Genomic DNA, 13,685 nt, shown 5'->3' with positions numbered 1-13,685 from the left:
AGTAAACTTCACCTCAATTAAAAAAAACAAAACCTAGCTGCGAAGCAGAGAACTGGCGTGGCCTGGGCACTCAGGGAGGGCCCCTTTTTGAGGTATGGTAGCAGAGCCCTGAATGCTGAGAAGGAAGCAGTCATGCAGAGGGCTCCAGGTGGAGGGAAGCACGAAGACAGAGGCCCTGAAATGGGATGTGCTTGGCCCTGGTGAGGCACAGAGAGCCAGCCAGGGAGGCTGGAGGGCCGGGTCATCTGCAGAGAGCCGAGGGGAGCGAGGGCTGGGAGTTGATCCCAGAAGGGGGCAGGGGCCAGACTGCATGGGACCATGAGCCACAGAGAGGGGCTGGTGACAGGAGGGACTGGCAGGTTTTAAGCAGGAGAGAGAGCAGCAGAAGAGGCAGAGCAGTCCCTGCCCTGGAGTTAACAGGCTGGTGAGGAGCAGGTGATGGTAAACCAGGTGGAGACAGGTCACTTTTTTGTCACGTCACTAAGCCCTCATCTGCAAGGGCCAGATGTCAACCTGCCTGGCTGCTCTTCTGGGTTGTATTTTCTGCCAGGCTTCCCACACCCCCTGACCCACCAGGGGAACACCTGCAAGCAGCTCCAGTTCCCTGCGGCCTCCTGAAGCAGCCTCTGGGCCAGAAGGAGCCCAGGACTGAGGAGCAAAGCTGCTCTGGGAAGCCACAGCCCCCGATACCCCTGAGTAATTTCTGGGGAACAGCCTCTACTCTGGGGTCTGCTGGTCCACTTGGAGTTTATGGAAAGGATGGCCTTACAGCGAGTTTTGGACACCCTGCCCATCAGGGCAGAGTCCATCTATCTCTAGAAGCAGCTGTTACCATGGGCCAGGTCCACGAGGCACTAACCACAGCAGCGTGGCACCTTGAAGCCACAGAGAGCTCAGGCCAGAGGCTAGACCTGGCCATGCCTGGCCACCCCCACCTACCAGCCACCACTGGCCCCCCTCCTTAGCCAGGTGCATGCACAATCCCTTGTGAAGCTGAACATTCTGTGAGGGTGAGAGCCATCAACATAAAATCAGCCAATAAATAGAATTTGTGATCTTTTTTCTAAGTTAAATGGAAGAAGAAAAAGACACCAAAGTGGCTAGTCACCTATTAGCCCTGATTTATACACTACTTTAATATCTCCTCCAAGGAAATGAAAGGCATATTGTCATCAAATATAATCGTTTATAGCTTCTAAAGGGGAGACAAACTGCTCTATGACAATTACCTGGGCCCGCAGATAAAATCGGAAGACGTATCCTAATAAAACATACTTGTCTGGCAGCCACCCCGGGGCACACAGCCAGGGTTGTTTTCTTCCTTGTGAATTATTCCCCAGGCAGAGGCAAGGACTCCACACTGTGTGGCCTGTGGGGAGGGACACCACTGTGGAGGGTGGGAAGGTGTCGTGCCCCAGCACCCACGGGCCCTCGACAGCAATGGTGGGATGTCACAGTATCAGAGGCCAACCTGGGCCAGGCTTCTGATGACCGAATCCCCCTCTGACACCCAGCTCCCACTCTGGCGCTGCTCTTTGGCTTCTGTAAAACTCTGAGTTCGGGAGAGTGGTGAAATTCAGTTGATATGCAACCAACCTAAATCTGTCACCTGGGTACACGGTCCCTGGACACACATCTTGCTCACTTGGTGACGGAAATTTAGCTGAGGGATGCTGCTTAAGTTCTTCTGGGGTCTTAGCTCCTTTGTGTTCCCTTGTCAAAGTGCTGTGGACTAAACCACCAAGTGTCTAGGGCCCCAGAGGGACTTACCTCGTCTGTCTAGTGTTCAGAGAAGGGAGAAGGCCTTTGATGGGCTCTCTTCCAAGGCTGAGCAGAGAACAAGTGCAGGCTCTTTCTTCGTTCAACAAACACTGAGTAAGAGCACAGAGCTAGGCGCTGAGATACGGGGGTGAACAGCATAGTCTTTCTCCCCTGCAGAGAGGGTTCCCAGCAGGCAACTCTCTCTGCAGGGGAGAAAGACTATGAGCAGGCGCACAAAAGCATCAGCCAGGTAAAGAACCTCAGCGCTGTGGATAAAAGGAACCAGGCCAATGCGATGGAGGGAGGGGGCAACCCTAACCCTAGCCAGGGGCTGATCCGAAAAGGCCTCTGAAGAGGCAGCATACAGACTAAGCTTGAGCCGTTAGCGGGAGGCAGCGACACCAACATCCGGGGACAGACATGCAGTGCAAGGGCCTGAGGCAGGGAAGGCAGCGGTGATATACAGGAGTGGGTCTCAAAGTGTGGTCTGGAAATCCCTGTTTTCATAAAAATAGTAAGACATTTTTTCTTTTATGTTCATTTTCCCAGGAGTGTACTGAGGAGTTTTCCAGAAGCCACAGAACGCATGCTATCACAACAGACAGAAAACAGAAGCAAAGAGGAGAATCCAGATGTCTTCTATTAAGCCATGGATTAAAGAGATTTGTAGAAATGCACACAATCCATTTTTTTGTGTGTTTTAGAAAATAGAGTTATTGTTCATAGGAAACTCGGTTATGCATACATACAATGGATTTATTCAATAAATATATATTAAAAGCATTTCTTAGTTTTAATGTCTAATGTCATAAATATAAATGTAATCTATCTAAATGAAAGCTCTTTAAGTTCTGTAGTACTTTTTAAGTACATAAACAAACACGTGGTGCTAAGGCTAAAACTGTGAGAAATGCTGGCGTAGAGGAGCAGCAGGGGCTGGCAAGGCTGGGGTGAGCTTGGGGGAGGGGGAACTTCATCTGAGAGGCTGGTTGGGGCCAGCTCTCACGGCCATCACCCAAGATCAGAAGGAGAGATGTGGATTTTGTTCTAAGTACAACAGGAAACCACCAGAAAGCTGGAGGCAGGGGTATGACATAATCTGATTTAAGGACTAAAAGGATCCCACTGGCTGAATAGAAGCTGGGGATCCTGAGGAGGCTTCCATTGCAATCCTGGGAGATGTGGGAGGGGAGATCTCAGATCTCAGTATTTTCTACAGGCCAAGCAGGCTGCTGGGTGTGGGAGTGGGGTGAAAAGATTTAAGAATGATTCCAAGGTGCTGAGTGGCTGCTGCTGTGGGGACCCTGACTACTGAGATGGGGTGGGGGCAGCTTATGCTCCCACCATGCCACGGCTCAGGGATTTCAACTTGCCCTTCAGGCCACGGCTCTGGTGCCAAGCCCAGGCGGGAAGGCAGTGAGGCCTCTCTCTTTGTGGGGGTCGGGGTGAGCATAAATAAGACTGTCTCCATCCCACCCCTCACACCTGAGTGGCACTTCCAGGGACAGGCAGGGGGGACACAGCCAAGGGCTAGATGCTGCCTTCAACAACCGCCTTTGACTTTCTGTTGTCCCAGTTGGCACAGCCCCATACTTGCTGACCCTGGTACCAGCAACAGGACATGGGGCATCCCAGCTGTGCCATCCGCCCTGCCAGTCAGGCCCAGGTTCTGGAGCCAGGCCACACTCCCAGCACTTGATCTTCCCCCTCCACTGGAAGGCCACACAGGGTGGAAGAGGTGAGCAATAAGTCATCCTAAAGCATTCTGCAAACAGAGAAACGATCATGGAGACGCCGAAGAACACGCCACTTGGCTCTATTTATTTATTTACACTCTACCTTGTTCAAGAGGGATCGAAGCGGAAATAAGACCTGCGCTTTTCTCCTTAACCAGTCGTCCCAAAACTGAAAGATGCCTCCATGACCCTAAAGAAGTCATTCCTTACCAGGTCAATTTGTACTTAGTTAACTGAGACTCAGTCGTACTTTATATTTACTTAGCAATCATGGCTACAGAGCATGAAGCAACCTGTAGAATTTTTACACAAAGAATCCTCCAGACCCTGAGACAGGCATCTCACACTTCATAGCTAAAAACAGAGGCGGTGCCACAATCGGTCTCTCAGCCTAAGATAGTTTTCTTTTCTTTTTGAGACAGGGTCTCACTCTGTTGCCCAGGCTGGAGTACAGTGGTACAATCACAGCTCACTGCAGCCTCAACCTCCTGGCTCAAGTGACCCTCCCACCTCAGCCTCGAGAGTATAGCTGAGACCAAAGGCGCGCCCCACCACATCCGGCAAGTATACTAGAGACAAGGTCTCACTATGTTGCCCAGGCTGCTCTGGAACTCCTGGACTCAAGCAACCTACCTACCTTAGCCTCCCGAAGTGATGGGATTACAGGCATGAGCCACCATGACCAGACCTAAGACTGGTTTTAAGAAAGAAATCAGTCACAAGCTATGGGTGGCAAAGTGAATTGGTGTACTGTTTTCTAGAGTTCATGTTGGGAATACGTATACCAAGATTAAAAACCTTCCCCTTTGGCAAATTCACTGCTAGGAATTTATCACACAGACATGCCAGATTTGCGCAATTACACAAAGACACCCTGAGGATGCTCACTGTGAGAGCAAGACACTGGAAATCACCCAAATACCAAACAGCAAAAAAGATTTTTTTGCCCACCCATATGACTAAATACCATATAACAGTTAAAAAGAATTAGGTTGATTTATACGTGTTAATGTGTAACACTTTCCATTACGGAAGAAGAGGCCAGGTGCAGCATCAAACATATGGTATATACCCCATGTGTAACAAACAAACAAACATATGCATGATGTACAAAAAACTATCACTGGAAAGGCAGGCCAGAAACTGTTAACAACAGTTACTTCTGAAGCAAAGTAGACTTACTTTTCACTTGATCATGTCCTACCTGGATTTAAAAAAATCATATGCCTACAGCATATACATATAAAAAATGAATTTGTTCAATCAAGTAATGAAACTAAAATAAATCACGTGGGGGAACCAGGATGCAGATTCTGGGCAGGTTCAGATGGCTGCATACTGCTCTTAAATCAGTAACTGCTTTTGAAAACATTTCACAACACTTGCAACTTAAGTTTGAAGCCCTACACAGGGAGGGGCTACATTGTGAGGGAGAGCTTGGCCAGTGTTCTCAAGTTCTGCAGTCAAAAGAAAGGTTCTCTTCCCATGGATGGGGGTGCACAGAGATTGACTTAAAGCAGATATGTCAGAATAAGAAGGGGAGAACTCGGTCTTTTGGAGAAGTGATCCTTTCCACTCTGACAAATCAGTAATGAACTTTCCGTTCAAGTTTCTGTTTTGGAAAGGGGGGAGGAGGAGGGTTAGAGATGAGCTTTGGGGAAAGAGGGAGGAGGTGCCCTCACATGGAAGGGGTGGACAGCTAGCCTGCTGGGAGCAGGCCTTCTTCTGAAGTCTCACTTCTTCAGGGGGTTGTAACAGGAACCAAACTCACTATCTCTTTCTAGTCATCTTACATGGAGAAGGAAATTACTCTCCCACAATCTCATCACTAATCATTTAAATGTTTCCAAGAAATTTCCAAGAAACTTCTTAGTCAATTCTGAGAAGTTCTTCCACATACCCAAAAAAATCTCTGGAAAACCAAACCAAACACCAAAGGGAAAGCCAAAATTTATTTTTGGGGCTGTGTTTCATCTCGAGCTGAGCTTTGATAAATTCTAAGAAGCTGGTGCTGCTAGCCGACAGGGCTTCTGAGAGAGGAAGGGCTGTTCGCACAGGCTCCATCGAGAGAAAAGCCTTGAACGCCCGAATGCCCACCATGACGAACGAGCTGCGGCGCAGGGTGGGGGGCTGGCTCACCTGGCACCTTGTCCACAGATGCAAACACGGAGCGCTGCACGGTGGGGTCACTGCTGCCCCGGCGCCCCTGGTCGTAGAAGCGGAAAGGCAGGTGCTGAGTGGAGCTGGAGGAGCCGAGTCCAAACCCCAGGACTTCAGTGGTGGGCTGGATTGGGAGGTCCAGGAGGGCTACAGTCAAACAACAGCATGGTTTATTCTCAGCATGTGGGACAGAGCGGGTGGTGAGAATTTCGGGGGGGGGGACATTGTAGTGGCTGTGGCCCTGCTACGCGCATCACTTGGGAGACGCCAAGGAGGTGGCAGGCAGCCTTGAGCTGGGGAGTCCAGCGCAACATCAAAGATTCCACCGAGGCTCAAGGCACAGCAAATGCCAAGTGAGAGCTTCAGGCCTTCAGGTGGTAACCAAGGAGAAGGGGGTTCGAGCCCGGGCTCCTCAAGTAGAATGGATGCTGGGTCCATTTCCACTTTGGACTCTCAACTTCCATGCGTAAAGGACCCTGACGAAGGCGTTTCAGACCCCAAGCGAGTGGAGCCAACTTTGCCCAGAGAGTTCACACACATATGTGTGTACGTATACCTGCACATGCGGAGCAGCAGGTGAAAACATGTATGTGCATGTACATGTATAACTCTGAGTGGGTGTTTATCTGCCTCAGCCGTTATCCTCCCTTCCATAAACAAATCTCCCAATATATCCATTCGGGGGGCTTTTTAAAATCAATTTAAGAAATACCCAAGGCTTTAGTTCTAACATCCACTTTATAGCATAATTCTCAATTTTCAGATGAAATATTTGGCCTTCATGCCAGCTGTGAGAAATTGTTTTACATAAAAAAAAAAAATCTCTCTGAAAATAAATCTTAAAAGAAAGGGCTGAATGATTTAAGTCACTTTGCACATTACAAAATGCTTCAGTAATGATTTCGTAGGCCAAGTTTCAGCTAAGTGAGAAATGAGATGGGGATGACGATGTGGGATGCGGGCCTGTGCAAATCAGCACAGTAAATCACCGCATCTGTAACCGGCCCTCCGCGGGATTATTATTTTTTATTTGATACAGGGTCTCACTCTATCACCTCGGCTGGAGTGCAGTGGTGCAATCATGGCTCACTGCAACCGCCACCTCCCAGGCTCAAGAGATCCTCCTGCCTTAGCCTCCAAAATAGCTGGAACTTCAGGCATGTGCCACCACACCTGGCTCATTTTTGTATTTTTTGTAGAGATGAGGTCTTGCCATGTTTCCCAGGCGGGTCTCAAACTCCTGAGTGCAGGTGAGTCACCTGCCCTGGCATCCTAACGTGCTGACATACAGGCATGAAACACCATGCCTGGCCACGGGCTTATTTTAAGTTATCCCTTGAGAAAGCACCCCACATCCCCAGGTAGGCCTAAAGTCCTCTCAGAAGCCACCCCGATGATCACTGGTGTCTGAACTGAATGGCACTGGGTATCTTGAGAAAGACTTTATAGTTTTAGGAGTTGACAGAATGCCTTCCCCGCAAAGCCGAGGAGAAAGCCTTGCCTTCCTGCCCAATGAATGCATCTCCCTCATCTTTGTTTCTAAGAAATCTTGGCCTTCCTGACACTGGGTAGTGTTAGACTTCCTCAGAAATTCACCGCAATCCCCATGAAATGTAAAATGACTTCCTTCCAAGGGTTCCAGCCTTTCACCAAGCAGGGCTACCTCTTTTAAGAACTGGGAAGCGGGAGTAGGAAGTTCTGCCTGTGGGTTCTGCCTGCTGACTTTGGGCAAGTCCCTGAGCCTCAGTTTCCTTCTCCGTAAAATGGGCAGAGCAGTCCCTACAGATCTCCAGACTTGTTTCAAGGACTGAAGGTGGTAGAGCAATGTCAAAGCACTTTGTTAACATAAGCTTGAGAATTTCAGTGTGAAGGGCTGAGAAGAGTGGTCCCACAGTGACGTCTACTTGTTTCTGGCCTCCTGCTGCTAGGGAGGGCTCCCCTTCTCTTCCATGAAGCCCTAGAAATTCACCAGAAACCAAACACCCAGGAAATGGGACATTCCTCGTATTCACATAAAACAATTTCTGAATCATGGGTGTCTTCTTCTATGCTATGGGGGTTCTCAAGGTCAGTGTGAGAACCACGAACATCCCTGCCCCACCAAGTGCCCAGAGGACACTCCACCAGGGCCTGGCCACTCACCAGCTATCCTCTGCATCTTCATGCGCCTCGCCTGGATGCGGCCTTTGGCCAGGCGCTGCTTGGCGATGATGCAGCGGATATGGTCAGAGAAGATGAAGGTGGCCTGGAGGATGGGGAAGGGTTTGGAATGGGGGCTGGATGCAGGCTTGTGGATGGTGATGTTCAGTGCACGGCTGTCATCCTCCACTCCAGTCACTTGCATGTCCTGCAAAGTGAGAAGCAAAAGACAGGGGTTTGTTGGGTTTGGGAGGAGGGTGGCTAGAAGCTGTGGCATCATGTGACATCTAGAAAGAGGTCTCCAAATCCAACTCTGCTTTTGATCTAAGATAATCAGCCTCCCAAGTCCAACAGGGTCAAGGATGGGCACAAGGCAGACCAGGCCCAGTGGGAGAAGACAGTGTGGGAGGCATGGAGTGCCCCAAAGGAGAGGATGTGAGTGGTGGTGGGTGGTGCCTGTTTCCATGAGGACTTGGGTCAGCCCATGAATAGGAGGGTACCACAAGCTTCTTCAAAAGGCTACAGGTAACACAACAGGCAAGCTCTTACTTCTGAGGAGCCAGAAATAATGAACCAAAATTCCTATCACCATTTGGCATAATCTTAGCTATAATCACTCATCTACTCATCAATTTCTCCCTTATTTCTTCTAAGAATGGGACATCATTGGCAGCCATTTGCACATCTTTGAGAAATTTCTGGTCCCGAAAGAGAAAAGCTAATCATGAGAAAGGGACAGGGCTGGGCGTGGTGGCTCACTACTGTAACTCCAGCACTTTGGGAGGCCGAGGCGGGTGGATCACTTGAGGCCAGGAGTTCAAGACCAGCCTGGCCAACATGGTGAAACCCCATCTCTACTAAAAATAGAAACAGGCATGGTGGCGTGTGCCTGTAACCCCAGCTACTTGGGAGAGTAAGGCAGGAGAATTGCTTGAACCTGGGAGGCGGAGGTTGCAGTGAGCTGAGATCGTGCCATTGTACTCTAGCCTGGGTGACAAAGTGAGACTCTGTCTCAAAAAAAAAAAAAAAAAAAAAAAAAAAAAAAAAAAAAAAAAAAAAGAAAAAAGAGAAAGGGATAGGGAAAGCCATTAAGTAGAGATGTGAAGGAAGCTGTGTTTCAAAGGTGGAGAAGTAATGAACATGCAGCAATATATAACAAAGACAAACCCAATCTAAAACCTCAGAATGGATTCTTCATAGAGAATCTGCTCCCATCAAGGTTTGAGGTGATCTGATATAAAAGCCTGAGAGTGGATGAACACAAAGGTCAGAAATGTTAAAAGAGGTGGGCACAATGTTGGAAAAGGCTCACAGAGGAAGATGGTTGTGGTTCTCAGGCATTACATTTGGCACGGGCTCTCTGGAGATAACACCCCATCAAAACTCGGCAGTAAGGATTGGATGAGGTATTCTGCATTTAAAGCAGGGAACATGGTAAAGAGCTGACAAATAGTAGCTATTGGAAGATGGCCAAAAAAAAAAAAAAGGTTTATGTGGCTTTCATTGTCTGATGGAAGACGTGTATTAATTCTTCAGGGGAGGAAAACACTTTCCTGACGCTAAATTCTAAAGAGAATTAATCATAAGCCTAGATAAAGCCTAGATAGATAAGCGTAAGTCACTTAATGGACAATGTCTTACATGGAGTGCTTTTTTTTAAATGAAGGGTTTTTCTATAGTTGTTTCTCACATCACACTTTGTAAAAGACACTTTTACAACAGAAGGATTCTGAAGAGGAGGAGGTTGGGGAAGAGGCTGTAACAGCAGCTTCAAGTACGTGGGTGGTTCTTGCAGAGAGCGGGACACAGACAGCAGGTCAGGCTGTGGCGAGGCAGAGGTTGGGGGCCTCGGTAAGGCCCTTCCAGAAACCAGGGCTGGCTGGCAAAGAAATGGACTGCCTTGAAGCAGGGCAAAGCTCAAGCCTGAAGTGTCAGCTGGACATCCAGGGACAAGGGGTATGGCAGAGGGGAGACCTGGGAGCCTGCTTTCACCTCTTCTGATTCTTTGCTTTATGCACCCAATGAACTGACACTAGTCATCCATCACATGGACGAACTTTGTTTTTCTTTTGAGACTCACTCTGCTGCCCAGGCTGGAGTGCAGTGGTGCGATCTCAGCTCACTGCAACCTTTGCCTCCCGAGTTCAAGAGATTCTCATGCCTCAGCCTCCTGAGTAGCTGGGATTACAGGCTCCTGCCAACAAGCCTGGTTAATTTTTGTATTTTTAGTAGAGAAGGGGTTTCACCATGTTAGCCAGGCTGGTGTCGAACTCCTGACCTCAAGTGATCTGCCTGCCTCGGCCTCCCAGTGTTGGGATTATAGACAGGAGTCATCACTCCCAGCCCACAATGACAAACATTAAAAACAAAAAAACCCCAAAACCCAAGCCCCAATTTGGTGCCTGGCAAGTCAGAGCCGGCTCTGCTGGAGTGACGCTAAGCAGAAGGGAATTCTCAAAAATACTAGTGGCAACCATCATTTCAGAGTGGTATTTGGCAGTGTCTATTAACACTTAAAGTTAGTACACCTCAGCTTCTTGGTATCAGCCTAGGGAAATCTCACCCAAGTGCCTAAAGAAGTAAGAGTGATTCCGTTCGTGGCAGTACCTTCAGGAAAGGCAGACAACTGGAAATAGCCGACAGGGCATGGACTAAATAAACATGGCTTGTTATAGTCGCACAGCAGTGAAAAAGAATACCAGGATGTCTGTGTGTATGAATGCGGCTGGCTCTCCAAGACATACTACTGATGATATTAAATGAAAAAAGCAAAGTTTAGAACACATTCAAAGTGGCATCATAAAAAACACACATACACACTCTCAAGTATATGCATCTCATTTTAAAAAATAGTACACATAGTTACATTTATATATGCATTTGGCAGAAAAACAGATCTGGAAAGGTCACACTGATAATAAAGATTATCTGTTGTGGAGGGGAGGTGTAAGAATTGAGGGTTTTGGTCAAAGAGGACTTTACTTTCATCTGTGCATATGTGTGATATTTTAGTTTTTTTTGGTGACAGTGCGTTCACATATACCTCATATATCACTAGAAATTAATGACAAAGATGATAGAGAGAGAGAGAGAGAGAGAGAGAGAGAGAGAGAGTGTGTGTGTGTGTGTGTGTGTGTGTGTGTGTGTGTGGCCAACTGAGAAGAGATTCCAGAGCTCCTGGCCATCTTACCTGCAGAAGGCCTGCAAACTTGACCACTCCCCAGCCAAGTCTGGACACATCAGGCTCCACCAAGCTCATCTGGTAAATATCCACAGCCAGGAATCGCTGGACCATGCCACCATCCTTAGTGATCACTGTGCACGCAATCAAGTCGCTGTTATCTGGGAGGAAGAAGGTGGGAAGAGGATGAGGCACAGTCTGGCTGCCCAGGCAGATGGAGACACCACAGCTGACTCTCATTCCACCAGGAGCAGAGCTCAGTGGTCACAGCTCAGGCCTAGAGTCACACAGACCTAGGTCTGAGTCTCTTCTCTGACAGTTACGCCGGGAAAGTTTCTTTGCCTCTCTGGACCTCAAGATCCCTCATCTGGATAATAAAGATAATGCCCACTCCCCCAAACTGCTACTAGTCAGGACTAATGTACATAAATCACCTGTCCAATGTGTACTGCATGTTAGGTGCTCAAACTGTAGCTTAAAAACAACTAGCATGGCTGGATGTGGTGGCTCACGCCTGTAATCTCAGCACTTTGGGAGGCCAAGGCAGGTGGATCACCTGAGGTCAGGAGTTCGAGACCAGGCTGGCCAACATGATGAAAGCCCGTCTCTACTGAAAATACAAAAAATTAGCTGGGTGTGGTGGCACGCGCCTATAATCCCACCTACTCGGGAGGCTGAAACAGGAGAATTGCCTGAACCTGGGAGGCGCAGGTTGCAGTGAGCTGAGATCATGCCACTGTACTCCAGCCTGGGCAACAAGAGCAAAACTCTGTCTCAAAACAAAACAAAACAACAACAGCCCAAGGAAGAAACTGAAGATGACACAAACAAATGGAGAACCATCCAACGCTCATGGATCAGAAGAAATAATACTGTTAAAGCAACCATACTATCCAAGACAATCTACAGATTCTATGCAATTCCTAGCAAAAAAATCATTTTTCACTGTATTAGAAAAAAAATCCTAAAATTCATATGGTGCCAAAAAAGAACCCAGATAGCCAAAGCAAACTGAGCAAAAAGAACAAAGCTAGGCCAGGTTTAATGGCTCACACCTGTAATTCCAGCACTTTGGGAGGCCGAGGTGGGAGGGTTGCTTGAGCTGAGGAGTTGGAGACTAGCCTGGGCAACATGACAAAACCCCGCCGATACAAAAACTCAGCTGAGTGTAGTGGCGCACACCTGCAGTCTAAGCTATTCAAGAGGCTCAGCTGGGAGGATGGCTTGAGCCCAGCGAGGTTCAAGGCTGCCATGAGCTGTGATCATGCCACTGCACTCTAGCCTGGGTGACAGAGACCCTGTCTCAAAACAAGCAAACAAGAGCAAAGCTGGAGGCATCATACTAACCGACTTCAAATTACAAGGCTGTAGTAACCAAAACAGCATGGTACTGGTATAAAAATAGACACAAAGGCTGGGCACTGTGGCGCATGCCTATAATCCCAGCACTTTGGGAGGCTGAGGCGGGAAGATCACTTGAGGTCAGGAGGTAGAAGACCAGCTTGGCCAACATGATAAAATACTATCTCTATCAAAAAATATAAAAATTAGCTGAGCGTGGTGGCATGTGCCTGTAGCCCCAGCTACTCGGGAGGCTGAGATGAAGAATCACTTGAACCTGAGAGGCAGAAGTTGCAGCGAGCCAAGATCGCCCCATAGCACTTCAGCCTGGGTGAGAGAATGAGACCCTGTCTCAAAAAACAGCAAAAACAAAGACACACAGACCAATGGAACAGAATAGAGAACCCGAAATAGAGCCACATATTTCCAGTTAAGTGATCTTCAACAAAACTGATAAGAACAGACATGGGAAACAATACCGTTTTCAATAAATGGTGCTGGGAAAATTGGACAGTCACATGCAGAAGAGTGAAACTGGACTCCTATCTCTCACTGTATACAAAAATCAACTCAAGATGGATTAAAGACTTAAATGTATGGCCCAGAACTGTAAAAATTCTAGAAGAAAATCCTGCGAAAACTTTTCTGGACATTGGTCTATGCAAAGAATGCACGACTGACTAAGACCTCAAAAGCACAGGCAACAAAGCCAAAAACAGACAAATGGAACTTACTTAAACCAAGAACCTCAGTAACATTTCAGTGCTTCTGTATAGACTAATAGCGGTTTACAGTTGTGATGTTTAAACCAAGTTCACCGAATTAAGTAAAGACAGTAAAGCAAGAGTCCCCTGACCTGTTACAGAATCGCCAAGCCCTCAACTCAGGGTGTGACAATTTAGAGCCAAGTCCTGCACTGGATGTTGTATGTGGATGTGCATTGGATGTGCATGGCACTTGGCCCTTCAGAACCGGTTTTCCCATTTGTAAAATGAGAATCACGTCCCTTATCTTGAATTGGCTGGTGCGTTAAATGAGAAAAGGCAGGAAAAGCATGGGTCTTATGCACAGGTGTCCTCTGCATATGCTAGGTTCCTTCTCTTACTTGAAAACTGTCCCCAGCTGGGTGCGGTAGGTTGTGCCTATAATCCCAACACTTTGGGAGGCCAAGGTGGGAGGACTGCTTGAACCCAGGAGTTCAAGACCAGCCTGGGCAACATAGTGAGATCCTCTCTCTACAAAAAGCAGAAAAAAATAAGCCTCTCAGATACTTGGGAGGCTTATGTGGGAGGATCACTTGAGCCCAAGAGGTAGAGATTGCAGTGAGCCATGATTGTACCACTGCACTCTAGGTAACACAGTGAGAC

The 13,685-nt window shown here is 47.9% G+C and overlaps 1 protein-coding gene across 7 annotated transcripts in view; it reads right to left on the bottom strand.

The window, feature by feature from the left end:
• Nucleotides 1-13,685, bottom strand: part of CLEC16A (C-type lectin domain containing 16A) — a 226,635-nt gene that overhangs the window by 48,376 nt on the left and 164,574 nt on the right. For 6 of the 7 annotated variants that reach the window (XM_017539972.1, XM_037742517.1, XM_017539971.1 and 3 more), the window contains 3 exons: nt 10,987-11,138; nt 7,800-8,004; nt 5,637-5,804 (listed from right to left, as the gene is read on the bottom strand). In XM_017539972.1, the coding sequence (XP_017395461.1) occupies nt 5,637-5,804; nt 7,800-8,004; nt 10,987-11,138 (525 nt within the window). Of the gene's footprint in view, nt 1-5,431; nt 5,805-7,799; nt 8,005-10,986; nt 11,139-13,685 lie in introns of those variants that run through there. The other variant, XM_017539973.2, reaches the window with a different exon arrangement.

This window comes from Cebus imitator, unplaced genomic scaffold (genome assembly GCF_001604975.1).
Source record: "Cebus imitator isolate Cc_AM_T3 unplaced genomic scaffold, Cebus_imitator-1.0 Scaffold122, whole genome shotgun sequence".
In the NCBI taxonomy this organism is placed as follows: Eukaryota; Metazoa; Chordata; class Mammalia; order Primates; family Cebidae; genus Cebus; species Cebus imitator.
The sequence above is the reverse complement of the archived record's forward strand: the minus strand, read 5'-3'. Positions and strand labels throughout refer to the sequence as shown.